The following is a 21,260-nucleotide window of genomic DNA, read 5'->3' as shown; positions in this document are numbered from 1 at the left end:
CTGAAGTGCGCCGCTAGAGAGGAAGGCGAGGGAGGGAGGAGCGCGACACACTTAGTAATCAAAGACATTACTGTTCATTTAATGTCTGCAGACTCTACAGGCCGAAGGTCCGAAGAACACAGACCTCCGGAACTAAACATAAGAGTCTAAATTACTTTATCTGAGATCAATTACGATAGGGACCTAATTCAATCAAGAATTGAAGATATGCAAAATGCACAGTTTCCACATAACAAACCGCTCTAAATGCAGTGTGAAAATCATGGTGGGTAACTTAGGGGGGGCAAGATGACCCCTTAAATAAGGTTTAAACTCTCTCAAAAGAAATAAAGTCTGAAGGAAGTTGGGTTAAGTGTGATAAAAAAAAAAAAAAAAAAAATTGGATAGAGAATAAGTGTTTTCTTTAAAAGAGTGGTACTGAAAGTGTAAAGGAATATGAAAAAATCTTTTTTTTTTAGTTCGTTTGTTTATTAGTTCGTAAAAATTATGCTTATTCTGGATTCTGAATTAAAATCATAAGTAAACAGGGAACTTTCTAGCTTGCAAGAATCTTTAGTTTGGTAGAAGGATCGTCTAATCTTGTTTATCATTTTGTTAACGACCTCAAGTGAAAGCGCAATTACTTTCTGAGGTTTGTGATTTTGTGTAGATTTGTACAGTTTGATAAAACCTGTAACAATCAGTGGGGCGTAAAATTGTACGAAAACACCTTATTAATTCATACACATTTTGAAACTAATTTGCCAAAACGTAAAATAATTACGAATTGCAACAAAGACATTTTGGACATTTGCAAACGAACGTTCACAAATAAAAGTCAAGCTTGCGTATAACTATAGCAACTGTGCGGCTTGGTCGATTTTTAGTTCAGTTTCATTAAAGATTCGTTTAAGTTAAGTGTTATTATTTTTATAAGATTATAAAAAGGTAATTGTTGTTACAAAACAAACCTAGCTAATGACAGAAATTGCAATTACAGATCTCAGCTAAACAGAAAGTATATGGACTGATTCTTGAATCTGAATGGCACACTAAAAATGTTGGGTTATTTGGCAACCCAGCACAGGGTAATTATTAGACAGAACACATGCTGGGTTGCTTTGACCCAGCTGGTTGGGTTTTTGCACCAACATGCTGGGATTATTTTATATGTCAACTATTGTTTAAAATTTATTATTTGGCTGGCTTTAAATGGACTGTAAATTAAAAAAAAATCACACAAAGAATATAGAGGCAACAGCAATAATCAAAAGATAACCATTTATTATTAAGCAAGAATACCCATGGACAAAAATATAAGGCAAATTTAATTTAAGTGAATACAGCATAGTTTACATTACATACCATTAAACTTGTTTAACAATCATTTTAGAAATAAAAAAAAATGTAACATTTAAAAGTAGCATTTTAATTTTAATGTATTCAATAGTGCTGATTTTTAGTGCCGGCGAATTGCTGAAATGTGAGCCGGTGATGTGCTGCTGTTCGCTGGCGGAACTATGAACCTCAGACCGCCACCTCACGTTTCACTCGTAGCTGAAAGATGCTGTGACTGACTCCATAACCTGCCCATAAACAAACATTACTGAGATTAGAGAACATATTTTAACATCAAATTAAATTTAATTCAGTATTATAATGGATAAAATTAGTTTATGTTATGCAAGGCAAAAGGCATTTCCATCATGCGAAAGACTGCTGCTGATGCAGCTGACTGACATCTCATCCTTGTATGTTGCATTGTGTAAAATAATATAATTTACATCACAGTAAAGGCTTTATAAAGGAAAGGAGGAAAGATAAAGGAAAGGAGGTCACTTGTGGCCAAGTATGGTGACTCTGTATTTCACCCATCCATGAACACACACCCAGAGCAGTGAGCAGCCATTGCTGCAGCGCCCGGGGAGCAGTTCGGGGTTCGGTGCCTTGTTCTCAAGGGTTTCACCCACTGATCTATAATAGAATAGAATAGAATCTATAATAGATTCATTATATATAGATCAGTGGTCTCACCTCAACCCGTGACCTTTGGGTTACAAGTCCGACTCTCTAACCATTAGGCCACGACTGCCCCCAAATGAAATAAATGAAAAAAAAAAAGAAATAAAACGTATACAAACTTTTATTTCGCTGAAGAAGTGCACAGGGATGCTGAGAACCCCTCCTGTAGAGGACGCAAAAAGCCCATGCTCTACTTTAACTCAACAGCTGGGTTGTTTCATTGGAGACAGGCTCAACCCAACAACCCAGCATTAAAAATGACCCAGCAGTGTAGTAACAGAAAAACCTGGGTAAAACATTAAAAACAATAAAATGAACCAGCAAGCTGAACCCAGCATTTCTGTTAAAAAATAAAAATAAAAATAAAAAAATAACCCAGCATTTTATAGAGTGCAGAAAAACTACCCAGCACCTGGGTAAAAATATTAAAAACAACTCAATAAAATGACCCAACAGGCTGAACCCAGCATTCGTGCTAAAAAAAATTAACCCTGCATTTTTAGAGTGTAGAAAACTACCCAGCACCTGGGTAAAACATTAAAAAATAACCCAATAAAATGACCCAGCAAGTGGAACCCAGCATTTTGGTTAAAAAAAATAAATAACCCGGCATTTTATAGAGTGCAGAAAAACTACCCAGCACCTGGGTAAAAATATTAAAAACAGTCCAATAAAATGACCCAAGAGGCTGAACCCAGCACTTGTGTTAAAAAAAATTAACCCAGCATTTTTAGAGTGCAGAAAACTACCCAGCACCTGGATAAAACATTAAAAATAGCCCAATAAAATGACTCAGAAAGTGGAACCCAGCATTTTGGTTAAAAAAAAAAAAAAAAACAGCATTTCATAGAGTGCAGAAAAACTACCCAGCACCTGGGTAAAAATATTAAAAACAATCCAATAAAATGACCCAGCAGGCTGAACCCAGCATTTGCGTTAAAAAATGACCCAGTATGTTTAGAGTGCCCCTTTTGAGGCAACAGTGAGTTTTTTTTAGGATAATTAGAATAAATTACATTTCTAAATGTACAAAACTGAATATCTAGACTTCTCTGGACCACCTTCTAGGTAACTCTGATCGAAACGCTACATTATGGCTTGTCTGTAAACCACTAGCAGATTAATTTTGCAGACGAAGACACTCTGACCATTCCATTGTCTGTAAACATTTTGAGTGGCCATGTTTCCTGTACTGTAAAGTGTTACAGCACTTCAGTCATTAATAGTATCCCCCCAACCCCCTCACTGGAGGTAAGGAGGTTGGCGGAGGAATGGTAACCTCCCTTGTTTTTCCAGCAAGCTGAGATAGAATGTCCCAGAGACGCTGCCAGTGGGATATGGGTGGATCCAAAGGATAAAAGTGGGAAGGGGAGGGTGTATCTTTTGTTGTGTAACAGTGAGCCGTATGACACAGGACATCTCCAAGCAAACAATGCACTAAGGCCTTGTGAATGAGCGATGGACAATATCAGGCCTTGGGTCAACTATTGGTTGTTTACAATGGTTACACAATTTCTTAGGAACAGTGGCTAAAACATTTACACTCATGGCAAACATTTCCACATTATGCCACTGGTGCGTGATACTGAACTGTAATCATGGATCAGTGAAATGTTGTGCATATGTAACGGGGGGCATAATTATAGGAATACTAAATAATACAGTAGAAAAAGTGGTTTTTAGAAGTACCTGTGAAATTAACCTTGTCTGAGAAGACCAGAAATGCTTCTAGACTTGTGTTTGCCTGATTTATACTTTTGAAGAGGGAAAGTTTACACAATGGCATGCTCATTTAGTCTCTTTATGGTTACTCTCAGTAGGGACATGTGAACTGATGCATTATGGGTCTTTAAAAGCTTTGGTTTTTCAGGTAGGGGTTTGATTGAAAAGGGTTCGAGTTTGAGTCTCCAACCACCACATGTTTCCTGTCCTGGTCATTTCTGCTGGGAGTCGTAGCACCTAAAACACTTCCCCCTCTGAGCAGGGGATCAGGAAAAAGAGAGCACTTCCTATCTTTCAGACTCATGCTAACAGCGGGTATGGAAAAGCCCTCAAAGGGACCTCTTTGTGTTTGTCTGTTCTTCATATTGCTTTTTATCATTATAGGCAAGAGAAAAACAAAAATCTAAAAATGATGGAGTAAAAGAGATGGAGAAGAATTGTATCGAGACGCTAAGCTCTATCTAGTCAGGTATAGATAGATTTCTTTAATATTAAAATCCTTTCTTTCATCACAGTTTCACAAAGAAAGCTATAAGTAAGTCATTATTACAGTGGTTTGATTTGTACGAAAAGTGTTAGATCACAGTGTTTGAAATCACATACTGTATAGTAGGTACTAAATTTGGCTTGAAACTTGCTTCGTATGCATGTGTGTAGTATGAATGAAATGTGACCCTGGTCCACAAAACCAGTCTTAAGTAGCACGGGTATATTTGTAGCAATAGCCAAAAATACATTGTATGGGTCAAAATGATCCATTTTTCTTTTAAGCCAAAAATCAATAGGATATTAAGAAAAGATCATGTTCCATGAAGTTATTTTGTACATTTTTTGCTACTGTAAATATATCAAAACTTTATTTTTGATTACTAATATGCGTTGCTAAGAACTTTATTTGGACAACTTTAAAGGTGATTTTCTCAACATTTTGCATCCTCAGATTCCAGATTTCTAATAGTTGTATCTCAGCCTATTATTGTCATATCTTAACAAACCATACATCAATTGAAAGCCTTGGCCTCATGGGATTGTAAAATGTCACTAGAAGTAGCAAGGTACACTGTAAAAAACAATTTGTTGAGTCAACTTAATAATTTGTAACCTGGCTGCCTTAAAATTTTAAGTTCAGTCAACACAAAAAAAGTTTATTCAACTTGAAATGTTAATTTATACTAAATGACAACTTAGATATTTGAGTTGAATCAACTTAAAATTTTAAGGCAGCTGGGTTACTTACCCATCTGTTAAGTTTAGCAAATACAAATATCTATGTTGTTACTTAGTACAACTTAACATTTCAAGTTGACTAAACTAATTTTAGTTAACTGAACTTAAAATTTTAAGGCAGCAGGGTAACAAATTATTTTAAGCTGACTCAACAAATGTGACCCTGGATCACAAAACCAGCCGTAAGGATCATTTTTTCAAAATTGAGATTTATACATCATATGAAAGCTGAATAAATAAGCTTTTCATTGATGTGTAGTTTGTTAGGATACATCTATTTAAAAATCAGGAATCTGAGGGTGCAAAAAATCACCTTTAAAGTTCTTAAAATAATGTTCTTAACAATGTATATTACTAATCAAAAATTAAGTTTTCATACATTTACAGTAGGGATTTTACAAAATATCTTCATGGAACATGATCTTTACTTAATTTCCTAATGATTTTTGCCATAAAAGAAAAATCAATAATTTTGACCCATACAATGTATTTTTGGCTATTGCTACAAATAAACCCCAGCGACTTAAGACTGGTTTTGTGGTCCAGGGTCACAAATTGTGTTTTTTATTTCCTACAGTGTATACGGGAAACCCTTCTGTTTTGTGAAAACTATGAATTTGGACATACTACTCATGTCACATTCTGTTTTTGCCTTTTATGGACATATTCAAACACAGGGATTGTTTATTTAAGCTTAATTTTGAGTTTGGGGTGCAAAATTTGTTTACCCAAAACCATTGGAAGATGGTTGAAGAGTTTTGCAAACAAACTGACCCTTCGCAAAAGCACGTCCCCCTTTGTTATTGTTGCTATAGAGGGTTTGCACCTAAGCCACGGTTTGTTCAGTTACCTGGATGCATAGCCGTACTGGCGATACTCGTATGTAAGCAAAAGCATGGATTGCACGGTTAATGTACTACTGAATACGTTGTTCTGCTAATTTATGCTGTCTAAACCACGGAAAACAAATGTGGAAGCTGCTAAATCATATAGAGAAGGACTAAGTAATCAGGAAAGGGTGCAATATTTTGACAAACTAAAGTTAATAGATAGTTAAGATACATACGAGCAGTATGTAAGACTCAAAACACGCCATTTTTCAAGTTCAAGTCCACCAACGTTAATCTATTCTCCCGTCTGGTTTGTTTGTCGGACAAAAATGCCAGATTTGGCGTTATGATTGGTCAGATCGCCTGTCAGTCAAACTCTCTGTGAAGCCTCAATTTAAGACATTCAAACCAGTGACAAAAAAGGCACAGAAGTACACACTTCAGTTTCAAAAACATTCAAAATCTCTTTTTAGGTTTGTAATTCTGACCTGATTTAGTGCAAGTTAAAAATATACATTTTCTTCTTTTCTTTTTTGTTATTTTTAAGCATAATGTAATAATTGAACACTTTATTGCCTACCGCATCCCAGTGGGCCTGATCAAGGTGTGCCAGTTCCTGCTCTGTCATCAGCGCTGGGTATTGGAAAGAAAACAGACAGAAAGCCATGGAAAAAGAACCTACTGCCAAGCAGACAATAGAGTGAGAAAGCAATATGATCAGCAACACAATCTAACCATAGCACCACTTTGAAACATATAAATGGACAATACCTACCATGTTTATGCACTTAAAAATGGCTTATTCTGGGGGTTTAAGAGAATGAATAGAAACTGTTTTAAACCATCTGTTTTTTTTTTGTTTTTTTTTCTGAAGAACACGACCATGAGAACAAATAAGCATTTTTTGCAGAATGTGCATGCACATGCTGGGGTTAGGATTTCTTTCAACTTTTGATCAATATATAGATATCAATATAGGCCTACAGATAAAATATGGGACAGGCCAACGTAGGCCTATGTTGAATACAGGATTCAATTTGTAGAATGTGAAATCTGATAAAAGATTGAATCCTGATCTTTTACAAACCTGACTTTACATCTCAAAATAATTGTGATTTTATAAATCTGTTTTTGCCTATTATACTGCACACATCCCACGACCCTATAGACGACTTGCGGTTTGGTGAATGGATGGATAGGTGGATGGATGAATACATTTTCTTTATATATACAGTGAGAGAAAACAATGAAAAACAAATCCAAGGTATTGTGAGAAATGGGGTTAGTGTGTGTGTTTGGGTGTTTGGGGAACGCAAAGCGGAATTTTCAAAGGAGGCCATGAGAAACTGGTGGAGAAGCAGTGTGGATGGATGGGTAGGGGGATAAAAGGATGGAAAGAGAATAACAGTGGCAATAAGAGTGTCAGAAAGGAGCCTAATGAGGGTCCAGCACTGGGGACAGTGAGGAAGAGTCAGGAGGGGGCAGGAAATACTGCACACATCCTCAGATAGGAAACCTGCCTTTTCTATGAGGCATCCTGGAGTCAAATACTTTAGAGGCTTTGGTTTACTCTCTTGCACACACACTCTTTTATTGACTGAACACATATGGTATAGTTAATGGCTCAAGTGGGGAATGAGGTTTCCTTGCATTGGCAGACAAACTGTAAAAGCAAACAGACAAATGCATACTGTCTGGTTATTGTGTTACTTCCTGATATAAATCAGAATCCCATTAATGGTAAAAGATAATGAGTGAAATATTAACTTCAAAAACACTTTTAAATCTACAAGGCCACAGGCCAAGTACATTACGTAACCACATCCATGCTGCTATAGAGCCATATTGCATGGCTACAAGTGTGATATTGGTTTCATGCAACAGCGTGTAAATAAAAAACAACGGTGTCATAAAAAAAAAAAAAATCCTTGAGTGCAGGACTACTTCCTTCCACCACAGATTCAAATCTCAACTTGACAGTTTTTTAAAGAGAACCCCGGATATTAAGAGTTGCATTGCTTAATATAATGTAAATGATGTCTCTTACTGAAATATGTAGTAGAAAACCCATGAAAGATTTACTTTATACATTGTTTTATATACATTTTGGACAATGGGGGGCGCCATTATTTTGATTATGTAAAATGGTTGCACTCAGTGAACTACTGGCGCTACCTGTTGCTATTTTTACCGCAACACAATTAGGAAAATAAAATAGTCATATGATGACCACAGCTTCTGAAAGAACAGGTGGCAATGGCTATAAGCGTTGGCTTAAACCAAATGCTGTACTGTTGATTTTTAACCACAAGGAGTCTAAACGCACGCGGATATCAAGTGAAATCTGTACCGAGAAACTCCTTCAATGGCTGCGGCATCATGACAAGCATTGGCATGTTTACATCCTTACAGTAAAGACATACATCGCTTCTCTTGTTTCCCTTTGACTGAAACTTACTACCAAAAGCCATACAAAGTGGCGTTGTATATTTTATTTTCTGAGTTGCTTTTTCTGAGTTGTGTTGGGGTAAAAATTGCAAGTTAGTGCCAGTAACTCAATGAGTACAACCATTTGATGTCATCGAAATAATAGCGCACCCCATAGTCGAAAGTATAAAACAATGTGAGTTTTTTAAATAATGTAAATCTTTCATGGGTTTTCTTCTGCGTATTTCAGTTAGAGACACCATTTATGCTATATTAAGTCATACAAGTCTGATTACCCAGGGTTCCCTTTAAATTAATTTTTCAGCTATCAAATATATTGTTTTTAACCCTGCTGGAATAAAAAAAAAAAAACAGCTAAAACCAGCCTATGCTGGTTGGCTGGTTTTATCTAGTATAAGCTGGAAAGTAGCTGGTTTTAGCTGGTCTCCCAGTCTGGCTAGGCTGGTAAAGCTGGTTTTAGCAGGTTGATCAAGCTCATCTCCCAGCCTGACCAGCTAAGGAAATGGCCAAAACCCCTTTAAGACCAGGCTGCTGACCAGCTATGACCAGCTAAAACCAGCAGGGAAGAAATAGCATATAATCAAAAGTTATTGTTTTTACTACTAAAAGAACCCCATTAAGGGTAAAAGAAAAAAAACCTTAGTGTATGAATGATAAATTGCACTAATCACACACACACGTTTGTTTTTGTGAATTGTGGGGACTTTCCATAGACTTCTATAGTTTTTATACTGACCAAACGATATTGTCTATCTCCTAACCCAACCCTAACCCTAAACTTACCCCTTACAGAAAACATGTTTGCATCGTTACACTTTCAGATAAACATCATTTACTATTTTTAATCATTCTTTTAACATTGTAGGGACCACAGGCCGGTCCCCACCATGTCAAAAATTTCAGGTTTTACTATCCTTGTGGGGACATTTGGTTCCCACAATGTAGCAAAAACAAGTACACACACACACACACACACACAAGTAATGATTCTACAAATCAAGTAATGGCCACAATAAGTTGCTTTTATCACAAACACAATTACTGTTGTTTATTTCATTATTTATATCTTTTATTTTGACCCACAGGTCGCATTTTGTCCTATAATGGGAGTCAAGTTGTGTCACTTGACCACTAATGTCATATTTCTAAAGCACTATGCAATAGACATTTGCCTCTAATTTGATAGTACACATCCTGACATATTAGTGAGAATATTAGTTTTTACCTCATTGTCTAGAAAACAAATTATCTAAAATGTGGCACTGTTTACCCCACTCTCCTCTACAGATATGTACAAACTCTTATAAATCAACGAAAAGTATCATCAAACCATTTAATCCAGTGAACCAATTAGTTTCTGAGAAAATGTTTTGCTTGCTGCCCCCTTGTGTTCATAGGTAGAACTGCAAATGGCGATTTTAAAACTATATTTTAAAGATGTCTAGAATGAAGGATTGAATAGATATTTTAACAAACAAATAGTTTAGAAACATCCGGTACCATGTAATGTTTTTGCTATCTAGTGGTGTTATGATAGCTGTTTCTCCACGTTTTTATGATCTACAGAATAAATTCAACAAAAGTTCGTTTTAATTAAACACCCATATTCACATATATGTAGCTGTACATTTTAAAGAAATTTTGTATAGAGACAAGCATAAATGTTTCTTCTTTGTGGGTTTTATCTCAGCACATATTACCTGTAGGCCATGTAGAGGTGGTGTTTATTAGCAAATCCCTGAATGAGTGGAACCTAAAATATCCAGTATTTGTTTCCTTCGGTATCTTTACACGAGCGTACAACACTATGATGCTGCTGCGATGCTCGACCTTATAGCAATAGTTAATGTAATATGGTTTTTGTTAGCGCTATGTTTTATAATAGCCTTTTGTCTCCATAAGTTTTCACTGCAACTGCCTGACAGCCTCGAGCACGTGTTTCAGGATTTAATCCGATATGGAAAAACTAAAGAACACGTCAAGCGCCCAAGCTGGCAGCTCGTTTTTGACGTATCAAAAAGGTGATTCACGATTAAATGTAGCTTTAAGTGAATCTGTGTATTCCCCAGATATCATTGTCTGAGCATGTCAAGGCGACTATGCAGAAAACATTTTGTCTGTTGTTGTCTTTAGGTGTTTCTATCATTTCTATGCGGTGTCTGTCATGTGGAATGGGCTGCTCTTACTATTCTCCGTACGTTCTGTCGTCATGAACGAGCCTCTCCCTGATTGGCTAATTAACGCGCTGTGGTGTTTGACTGGCAGACCAAGAGCTGCTTGGAACGGTACTTCAAATTTAATTAAATTAAGAAATATATATTATTATTGTTATTTTAACAATGGCAACCTATATGTTACTACAGAAAAATACTATAAATTTTTTACTATATATTTTTTTTATATTTTTCTACTTTAAATTGTTGCAGTGTACTTAACATTTACCATCCAATGAATATTCACTTGATTCATTATGTGTGCTTTTCAGAGTTACATCTCTCCATTCTGCTTTTACAAGTGCTACTATGGGTCCATTCCTTCAGACGGCTATTGGAGTGCCTGTTTGTCAGCGTGTTTTCTAATGGTGTTATCCATGTTGTCCAGTATGCATTTGGTTTGGGTTACTATGTCCTACTTGGACTAACTGTCCTGTGTATAAATGCCTCTCTGCCACAATCGGGTTGGTATAGTTTCTTACTTTTATCATTTTGTCATACTGTTTTGTTTTGTTTTTTTACTAAAATGCACTTGATGTTGACCAAAAATATTTCAGTATTTATCATCAGAAATGTTTCTGAACATTTTCTCTAAACTATTTGTGTATTTGTATCTCTCTGCAATGCCAGGGTCTTTGCCTCTTTTTAATCAGCTCGCATGGCATCATGTAATTGGGACTCTTCTTTTCATCTGGGCATCACTCCTCCAGAACCGGTCCCTCTCACTGCTGGCCAAGATGAGAACTGACAGCTCAGGTAGGAAGATACTTTAAATTCTAAGTAGAAACGGATAAAAAAAGTAATTTTAAATGACTGTATATTATAACTGCAACTTTAAATAGCACAATATAAAGCAATAATATTATGTACAAAACATAAAACGTATAAAATAAATGCATAAAACAGAACTTTTTATTTTTTTATAAATATTAAATCTTTTTTCTGTTTATCCAATATAGGTAAAGTAGAGACTCTGGCCCACAAGATGCCACATGGGGGCTGGTTTGAGCTGGTCTCTTGTCCACATTACCTGGCTGAGCTCCTGATTTATGTTGCCATGAGTGTTTGTTGTGGCTGCAGTTCCCTAACCTGGTGGCTGGTGGTACTGTATGTACTCTGTAACCAGGCACTGGCTGCACAGCTCTGTCATGATTACTACAAGAGCAAGTTTGAGACTTATCCACGTCAACGCAAAGCTTTTATTCCATTTGTCCTGTGATTTTTATGTAAAAGGCTCTTTTATATGGAAATAAGTATCTATTTAATAAACTACTAACTAAACAAAAACAGACAATCTTAATGTCTCCCTTTTAAATGGGGACAACTGACATGTTGATCATGCATGTTTAATGTGCAAGGACAAGGAGGGTAATACACACAACATGACCTAAATGGAGTGTGGCCCTGACACGGATTGACCTTAGAAGGTGACTGACAGCAGCTGCTTGCTTATAGACTTAGTTACTATGAGATGTCAGCAAATGACTTAAAAAGGAAGTGGCTTACCACATGTTAACTACCTGAAAGCAGCTTCCCCGGCATCTAGAATTTAAACTTGTAAAAGGAGAGTTTTAAGTTTTAAAGTTTCCTGGCTACTGATCAATTCATAACAGTTTTATATGTTTGTTTATTTTACTTTAATTACACTTGTATATGCACTAGGATTTTGAACAAACCATAAGCAAATACAAATAAAGAAAGGTTAACAATATAATAGTGGAAATAATGATGGAATACAATGGGCATCTACAAGATTTTAAAACTTTACGAATTAGTTTAAAAAATCTTAAGGTCAGTATTACAAAACAGTGTATAGAAGTGTTTATGTACCCACCATTGTTCAAACAATTCACACAGCTTTTATCTTTTATTTACACGTAAGCCAACTATATGAATAACGACGATCAATATTTTAATTTCGTGTAAACAAGATGCCATTTGCAATTGAAGCAAACCATATCTATTACTATTTCAGCTCGGCTGCTAATAATAACATTGTAAAAATGTAAGAAGCCAAACTCGTATTTGTAAATAAGTGTGGTTACTGAGACAGCGAGATCCCAATCTCTCACTTCCCTTTGGCGTTGTAACTCTACCTATCATGAAAGTGTTCCTCATACGTCATTGACGCTAACGTTTCAACCAATAGCCTAGCCCAGTTTCACTGACGTATGTCTCTGCTGTACACGTTTACCTCTCTACTGGCCAATCGCGGTTAGTTTTCAACCGACAATTTTGTCTTTGCCTTGGTATCAGTCTTTCAGCGAAAATGACCACGGTGGGCTAGCCAGATCATAGCGCCGTAACGTTAATGTATATAAATTAGCCATTTTATTAGCTTGATTTGCAAAGTATTACCACAGCAGAAGCCGTATTAGCCAGCCCTTAAGATGCCTTTTCGGGCCGGCGAGCGGCATGCCGGTGGCAGGTCTATATGCTTCATTATTCTACTGAACGTCGTGTTGTTTTCAAGCGGAGTTATAGCAACTCAAGAAGAGAATAAAGTCATTCACGAAGAGCAGCCTGCGGAGGTTCGTATGAAGCGTTTATCGTCTTTGCTAGATAACATACATGTAAGAATGTTTATTAAAACTATAAATGTTCAAAGAGGATTTGTGCAGGAAGTAGCCGGTTAGTTAAACTAGTGGCATTCAAGGGAAACTAGTTTGACTACACGCTCTCTAATAGACTTATTTACTTATCAGGCTGAAATAAACAGATTAATTTATTTTTGACAAGCAGGGATCATTCAGGAGATTTTCGGAATAATTTACATTTTTATATTTTGGTAATGTCTATGTTAGGAGTTTGCCCACTCCTCACAAACATGAAGTGTGGCACCAGTCAAGACACATTTTGGCAGTGAAATTAAGCTTTGACTGTAAAGGTTTGAGCGCAGATCAAATATAAAAAAAACCCCATCAGGTTTGTTGATTTGTAGTAAAGTGTTTTTGTAGTTATGATGCTGCTTTTCTTAAAGGAGAAGTCCACTTCAAGGACAACAATTTACAAATAATTTACTCACCCCCTTGTCATCCACGATGTTCATGTCTTTCTTTCTTCAGTCGTAAATAAATTGTTTTTTGAGGAAAACATTTAAGCATTTTTCTCCATATAATGGACTGATATGGTGCCACGATTCTGAACTTCCAAAGTGCAGTTTAAATGCGGCTTCAAACGATCCCAAATGCGGTTGTAAACGATCCCAGACGAGGAAGAAGGATCTTATCTAGCGAAACAATCGGTTATTTACATTTAAAAACTACAATTTAAAATACTTTTTATTCCTAAAGGCTCATCTTGCCTTGCTGTCTTTGAACTCTGTGTATTGTGGCTCAAGACAGTTAGGGTATGTCGAAAAACTTTCGACATTAGACCGTTAGACCGTATTTTCTCCCTCAACTTCAAAAATCATTTCAAAATCATCCTACATCGCTGCAGAAGTACTGACACAGTCTTTGCAAAGTGAACATGCAAAGAAGATCAAACACCCTTAACAAAAGTAAAACAGCGATATAGGACGATTTTGAAGTTGAGGGAGAACATGAGATGGGAGTTTTTTGACACACCCTAACTGTCATGAACAGAAACAAAAACAGTCCAGGAAGAGTAAGACAAGACGAGCGTTTGACATTAAAAAGTTTATAAATTGTATTATTTTTTATTAAAATAACTGATCGTTACGCTAGATAAGACCCTTCTTCCTCGGCTGGGATCATTTACGACCACATTTGGGTGACAAGGGGGTGAGTACATTATTTGTAAATTGTTGTCCTTGAAGTGGAGTGCTTCTTTACGTTTTAAAGAAGTAATTCACCCAAAAATGAAAATTTTGTCATCATTTACTCACCCTCATGTTGTTCCAAACCTGTATAAGTTTCTTTCTTATGCTGACACCAAAAGAAGATATTTCGAAGGATTTTGAAGATCCAAACAGTTGTTGGTCCCCACTGACTTCCATAGTAGGAAATACTATGGACCAGCATCTGTTTGATTACCAGCATTCTTCAAAATAGCTTTTTGTTCATGTTCAACATAAGAAAGAAACTCATACAGGTTTGGGATGACATGAGGGTGTGTAAAATATTACAAAATTTTTTTTTTTTTGGGTGAACTTTTAACATGCCAAGCTGATTGTCCAAATCAGTGGTTCTCAACTGGGGCCTCAGGAAACTTCCAAGGGGCCCCCCAATATCTCTTGAGTTATTTATATTTAATTATAATAACTGTCAGTTTCACTGATTAAACATTTGAATTGACATCATATTTTTAGCTTATTCATTTTATTGTAACTTAATGTAAATATCACTTTAGGAGGTTCGTCAAATGTTGTCCTGGATAATCGCAAGAGCCTTGGAGTCAAAAAGTTTGAAAACAACCAATCTAAATAAAAGCGGTACCATAAAGCCAGCTCACATATATAAAATAAAAATTTTCCAAAAGTTGGAAAAATTAACATGGTGGACTAAATTTATAAAATTACCTCAAGGATTTGAGAAAATGATAGAAAGTTGGACATTCATAACATTCTTTGTTCAATTCATTACATTTCTATGTCCAAGTCTACAATATAATTTTTAAGGCAAACTGTTTGGACGAATAAGCAGTACTACTTACAGTACAAAATCTCAGGATACTTTAATCCTTGCTTTATATATAAAAAATATCATAAGGGTCCACTCATAAGGATCAAATTTTTGAAATTTATACATAAGATTTATTTGAAAGCTGAATAAATAAGCTTTCCATTGGTGTATGGTTTGTTAGGATAGGACAGTATTTGTTTGTGAGACAACTATTTGAAAATCTGGAATCTGAGGGTACAAAAAAATCGAAATATTGAGAAAATCACCTTTAAAGTTGTCCAAATGAAGTTCTTAGCAATGCATATTACTAATCAAAAATTAGATTTTGATATGTTTATAGTAGGAAATTTAAAATCTCTTCATGGTCTTTATCTTGTGTATCTTAATATTTTTTTTGGCATAAAAGGAAAATTAATCATTTTGACCCAAACAATGTATTGTTGGCTTTTGCTACAAATATACCAGTGCTACTTCTAACTGGTTTTGTGGTCCAGGGTCACATATTAAATTCCTAATTATCTCTAAATGTTTCTATTTCTTCATATTTTGAATAAATTTGTTGCTTGTACCAAATTGTACAATTGTTACTATTAATTGATATAACTTCTGTCCAGGTGCAGAAGGCAGCCACCGGTCACGCACCTGGCGTAGTAGTGAGTGTCGATGAACCCACTAAGGGAAACCTGGGCTTTATTCATGCCTTTGTGGCGGCCCTCTCAGTCATCATTGTCTCTGAACTGGGAGACAAGACGTTCTTCATCGCAGCCATCATGGCTATGCGCTACAATCGCCTCACTGTTTTGGCAGGCGCCATGTTGGCTTTGGGACTCATGACATGTTTGTCAGGTAGGTGGTTTAAAAGCACCTTTACGTTTTAAATCATGTTCAGAGGTTGATGTGCTTCACCTCACCTTCCAGGATTTTTCTCCATATAGTGGAGTTCAGTGGGAATCACTGTGTTGAAGGTCCAAAGTGCAGTTTCAGTGCAGCTTCAAAGGGCTTTACATGATCATGCACGCGTAATGTAGGTGGAAGTACTGACAGAGTGTTTACAAAGTCAGTGTGTAAAGACAGTCAAACAATGATTTCGGATTATTTTGAAGTTGGAGGAGAAAATGTGATGAAGTTTTTCTTCCTACCCTACCTTTTTAAACCAAAGTACACAGACGAAGAACTAACCACACTTGACCTTTTTCAACGTGATTACGTGATGTATTAAGTCGTGGATGCACATCGCAAAGCTACTGCAAGACCAGCATTTGTGGTTAAAAACTATATAAATATTCATTTTTTTGACAGATGGTTTTGCTAAATAAGGCCCTTATTCTTCTGAATCTTTATTGCTCTGAATTTGCAGTTTGGACCTTCAACCCGTTTACACCCATTTAAGTCCACTATATGGAGTAAAATCCTGGAATGTTTTAATCAAAAATCTTAATTTCTTTTCTACTGTAGAAAGAAAGACATGAACATCTTGGATGACATGGGGGTTGAGTATATTATCAGTTTTTATCCTGGATGTGGACTTGACCTCAATTAAAATATAAAATTATAATGAATAATTTAACCATTAAAACTGTACAATAATATAATAAATTTAACATAATATTTTGGATTTATCAGTAATTACAAAACACCATTTGGCCTAAAAAACAAACTAGTTAGATCCTACTGAATGAAAGCTTAATTTGTTAATTTGCAATCAGTTGTTTAATTTTAATGTTCAAGGCTAAAAATTGTCATTACTGTCGTTTTCCAATTTATACATGTCCTAAATTTGATTTGATCTTATGTGCCTTTGAGGGGTTTTCAAATGTTATCCTATTCTTGTCTTTCATATCTATCTTAGAAATACACACAGTGTCTATGAAAGTGTTGTGAGATGTTTACAGGATGTAATTTATAATGCAAATTGTATAGTAAATTTGCATTAGTCTAAAACAATGTCTGTGTGGCCATGCTGTACTGGTCTAGAAGACTTATAGTGACAGGCCTTTTTGTCTCTTTACCACTGTCTTATATAATTATTAGGGTTATATTTTAGCAGCACTGAGTTTGTCCTTTCTGCATACTTAAAATCTAATGCATTAACAGAGTGTTTATCTAGCATGTGTTATTTATAAAATCCCCTGAATGCATTAATGACCTATTTTTCTCTCTGTCTTCTCATTAGTCCTGTTTGGTTATGCCACCACCATTATCCCACGGATCTACACCTACTACATATCAACAGCACTGTTTGCCATATTTGGTGTGAGGATGCTGAGAGAGGGACTGAGGATGAGTCCTGATGAAGGGCAAGAGGAGCTGGAGGAGGTCCAGGCTGAGATAAAGAAGAAGGATGAAGAGGTAAAGGCTTTGTAACTTAAGTGTGTTTGTTCACAGGTGTGACTAAGTGAAACCCTATGCATAATTGAAGCATCTTATTTGACCTCTGATTGGCTGATTCCCTCTCCTCCCGCAGCTTCAGCGCTATAAGCTAGCTAACGGCGCACCTGACGTGGAAGCGGGGACGGCAGCAACCATGTTACCTCAGAGGAAGTGGCACAGTGTGATCTCACCTATATTCATTCAGGCACTCACCCTCACCTTCCTCGCAGAGTGGGGCGACCGCTCTCAGCTTGCTACTATTGTGCTGGCTGCAAGAGAGGTGCGTTCTCTTAATAATTTTTTTTTTTTTTTTTTTTTTTTTTTAAACCTTTATTTATATACCGCCTTTAACAATACAGAATTGTGACAAAGCGGCTGTACAGTATTAAATAGGAAATAGTACATCAATAATGCAAAAGGGCAACAATAAACACTCAATTTTCAGGTAACGGCAGTTAATCTTAAAATAAAGGCAGTTAATTCTTAAAATGTTTTGCTTTTTTTTTTAAAAAAAAAAAAAGATGGATGAGATCAGTTTTTTATTTAGAATTAATTTAAAATGTTTTCTACTAAAATAGTCACATTTTACCATTTTAAGTATTTAAAAGTACAAAATTGTGTTTTGCATTAAAAAAATGGATGGGATCAATTTTTATTTATGATTTTATATAAATGTTCTATGAAAATAGTCACATTTTACCATTTTAAGTATTCCAAAGATCCATAAAATTGTTTTGTATAAAAAAAATAGATGCGATCAGTTTTTATTTAGAATTCATTTTAAATACATTTTCTATTAAAATAATCACCTTTTACCAATTTTGAATATTCTTAAGGCCCAAGAAACTGTTTTGCATTTTAAAAAATGGATGAGATCAGGTTTTTATGTAGAATTAATTTTAAATAAGTTTTCTTCTAGAATAGTTACATTTTAGCATTTTAAATATTTAAAAGGCCCATAAAATTGTTTTTTTTTTTTTTTTTTTTTTTTAATTGGATGGGATACATTTTTATTTATAATTTTAAATACATTTTTTTAAATAATCATCTTTTACCATTTTAAATATTCTTAAGGCCCAAGAAACTGTTTTGCATTTTAAAAAATGGATGGGATCAATTTTTATTTATGATTTTATATAAATGTTCTATGAAAATAGTCACATTTTACCACTTTTAAAAATATACCCTAAAAAATGCCCAGGAAAACTGTATTTTCCATTTTTTAATAAGTTGCAAACCTGGATGATATTTTAATTTTTAATTGATTATAATTAATAAATTAATCAGTTTAGACATTAATAAATTTTTTACTAAAAATACTTTTCCACTTTTTACCATTTTAAATATTCAGAAATCCATTAAAGTGTATTTTGCATTATTTGAGGTCTATTTTTATTTATAATAAATTTTTTAAATAATTTTACACTTATTTGTTTTGAGTGTTCTTAATGCCCATCTCTCTCTCTCTCTCTCTCTTTATATATATATATATATATATATATATATATATATATATATAAATATATATAAATATTTTGAAATATTTTAAAATATTAGATTTTTTTTTTTTTCAGCACTTCATATTGCTGATTATTAGCAGCTAGCAAATGACTTTAGTATTGTTAACTGAATAACTGGATGTTTTTTTGCTGCAGGATCCATTTGGAGTAGCAGTTGGAGGAACATTGGGACACTGTCTGTGCACAGGCCTGGCTGTTATCGGTGGAAGGATGGTGGCTCAGAAGATCTCCGTCAGAACCGGTGCGACTGAGTCATTTAGTACAGTGTATCATGTTCTGTCGGTTTGCATAAGCACTGACCTATATCCTGATTCATTTGATGATATTTCCTGTTGTTATCTCTACAGTTACAATCATCGGTGGAATCGTTTTCCTCGCCTTTGCGTTCTCCGCTCTGTTTATCAAGCCCGATTCTGGATTCTGATGGAAGAACTGACTCTTAGTTTCATTTTGTATATACACAACCCAGAGCAAGTGGAACAGAGAGAGACTCCGCAAAGACTGCAGATGGCTTGTTTATATGTTTGAGTGAATCTTTTTTTTTGTGTGAGTAAAGTATGACTGAATGAGTGAATGAAAAACAATTTACTGCTCATGTCTTAATGAGCATTTCAGTTTGTCTGCTTAATCCTTCCTTGTTTTTCTCTTTCTTTACTTTTGAATCACACTGTTCTGTTTTTAGGTGATCATTATATTTCTCCTGTATGCCGTCTAACAGTTTACTTGAACCTGCCAGATGTTTGTCCTGGCACATAGTACCATTTTAAATTACAAATCATGAATATTGTTTCTATACTGTTTTAGCCCTATTTGGGCAGTGTGCTATGGAGAAATACTGGCCTGGCTTCAGTCTGCTTTATTCAAGTTCAAGCTTACTTGACTACGACAGCTCTAAAACTAAAACCAGATCAAGCACTGTCCCTGTGACCATCTACCCACTGCACAATGGTAAATCTACTCACGTCTCAGGAGTATTTAGTGGGTAAGAGCCTCAGCTATATAACAGTCACAATTCCCTCTTCAGTAACTGAATTGAATGCTGAATTATGCTATAGGAACTGCCTGGTGTCTAAACTGCCTGTAGATGGATTGTCCTTAATTTTTACCATATTACCAAAGGCTTGAAATGTAGTATGAAATGATGTCAGATTGGATTACTACATCACATGTGGCCTTTAACCCCAGTCACGGTATTTATTGGTTATCATTGTGCACTAATAAATGCAATGGTTCTGCGTCATTGGTCATAAAGTGTTAAGGACAGTCATGCTTTCACAGACTCTGTTGAAAGAAGCACACGGCATACATTTGATGTCTACTTGTGAAGGAATAGTATCATTTCTTAAGTCTGCCCTTTTCTTCCGAATGTTTTTTATTTATTCTACTATGGAGCACAGATATTGATACTTGTCATGGTTCAATTAGTTTTTTTCCATTGGGAAAGAGATTTGGTTGTTTTTTTTGGTTTTGTTTTTTTGTAACTTTTTCAGGGTGACTTTGTCAATATTTGACGGGTTAACTTTGGAGAGTGTGATGATTGAATTATGATAGAAGAACTGCAAAAATGTTATTCCTGTAAATATTGAATAAAAAGGTCAGTCTCAGTCTGTCAAATGTGGTTATTTTTTCACAATGTGGAAATGATATTAAATCAAGGAGCTGATGTAATAACTACAATGTTATGAAGCGCATTATTTTTTAAAGATGCCAACCAACTTAGAAAGTTCAAACCAACTGCCATCTGCAAACATATGACCTTCAGCTTTCCTCAGAGCTAACTTAACCTTTTTTGAGCCATTTTTATCAAATTATTTTTAACCAACTGGTCTCAAGATAATTTTTTCAGGGTTAATGTAAAACGCAAGTTATAAAAACAATTACTTTTTTCAAGTAACTAGTAAAGTAACTCATAACTTTTGAATTTACAAGAAAATATCGGAGTTACTTTTAAAATAAGTAACGCTACTTTGTTTCCCCCTTTTATTTGCTGACACGTCTCCTGTCCTTGCGTTGAGAGAAATCGGGAATGAGATGCAGAGGCTTTTTAATTTCATTTTTTTGGCGTAAAAGGGCCTTTACAAGTATAACTTTTGGGCTTTTGTTATTAAAAACAAATAAGCAAGTCGAGCTCCGGTTACAAAAAGTAACGCAAAAGTAATGTAATGAATTATGCATTAGTTTCTGTAAAAAGTAATTAGGTGTAATGCTATGGAGTAACACTATATTGTAATGCATTATTTTTAAAAGTAACTTTCCCCAACATTGCTGGTAGTGGCCAGATTATTTAAAATGGAAACAAGACTTCTTAAGAAAAAATTCTGGTTGTATATATCATTGAAAAAG

General features: G+C 35.2%; 2 protein-coding genes across 2 annotated transcripts; both read left to right on the top strand.

Moving 5' to 3' along the window:
- The first annotated feature begins 9,916 nt into the window (after positions 1 to 9,916).
- On the top strand, positions 9,917 to 12,809 carry srd5a3 (steroid 5 alpha-reductase 3). Its single transcript, XM_051138988.1, has 5 exons — positions 9,917 to 10,249; positions 10,362 to 10,513; positions 10,714 to 10,905; positions 11,072 to 11,197; positions 11,401 to 12,809. The coding sequence occupies exons 1-5, from the start codon at positions 10,050 to 10,052 to the stop codon at positions 11,658 to 11,660; spliced, it is 930 nt and encodes a 309-aa protein (XP_050994945.1). The 5' UTR covers positions 9,917 to 10,049; the 3' UTR covers positions 11,661 to 12,809.
- Positions 12,685 to 20,521, top strand: tmem165 (transmembrane protein 165). Its single transcript, XM_051138989.1, has 6 exons — positions 12,685 to 12,972; positions 15,642 to 15,873; positions 17,201 to 17,376; positions 17,492 to 17,677; positions 19,053 to 19,158; positions 19,265 to 20,521. The coding sequence occupies exons 1-6, from the start codon at positions 12,832 to 12,834 to the stop codon at positions 19,339 to 19,341; spliced, it is 918 nt and encodes a 305-aa protein (XP_050994946.1). The 5' UTR covers positions 12,685 to 12,831; the 3' UTR covers positions 19,342 to 20,521.
- Positions 20,522 to 21,260: the final 739 nt, after the last annotated feature.

Source organism: Labeo rohita, chromosome 20 (genome assembly GCF_022985175.1).
Source record: "Labeo rohita strain BAU-BD-2019 chromosome 20, IGBB_LRoh.1.0, whole genome shotgun sequence".
Classification (NCBI taxonomy): Eukaryota; Metazoa; Chordata; class Actinopteri; order Cypriniformes; family Cyprinidae; genus Labeo; species Labeo rohita.
The sequence above is the reverse complement of the archived record's forward strand: the minus strand, read 5'-3'. Positions and strand labels throughout refer to the sequence as shown.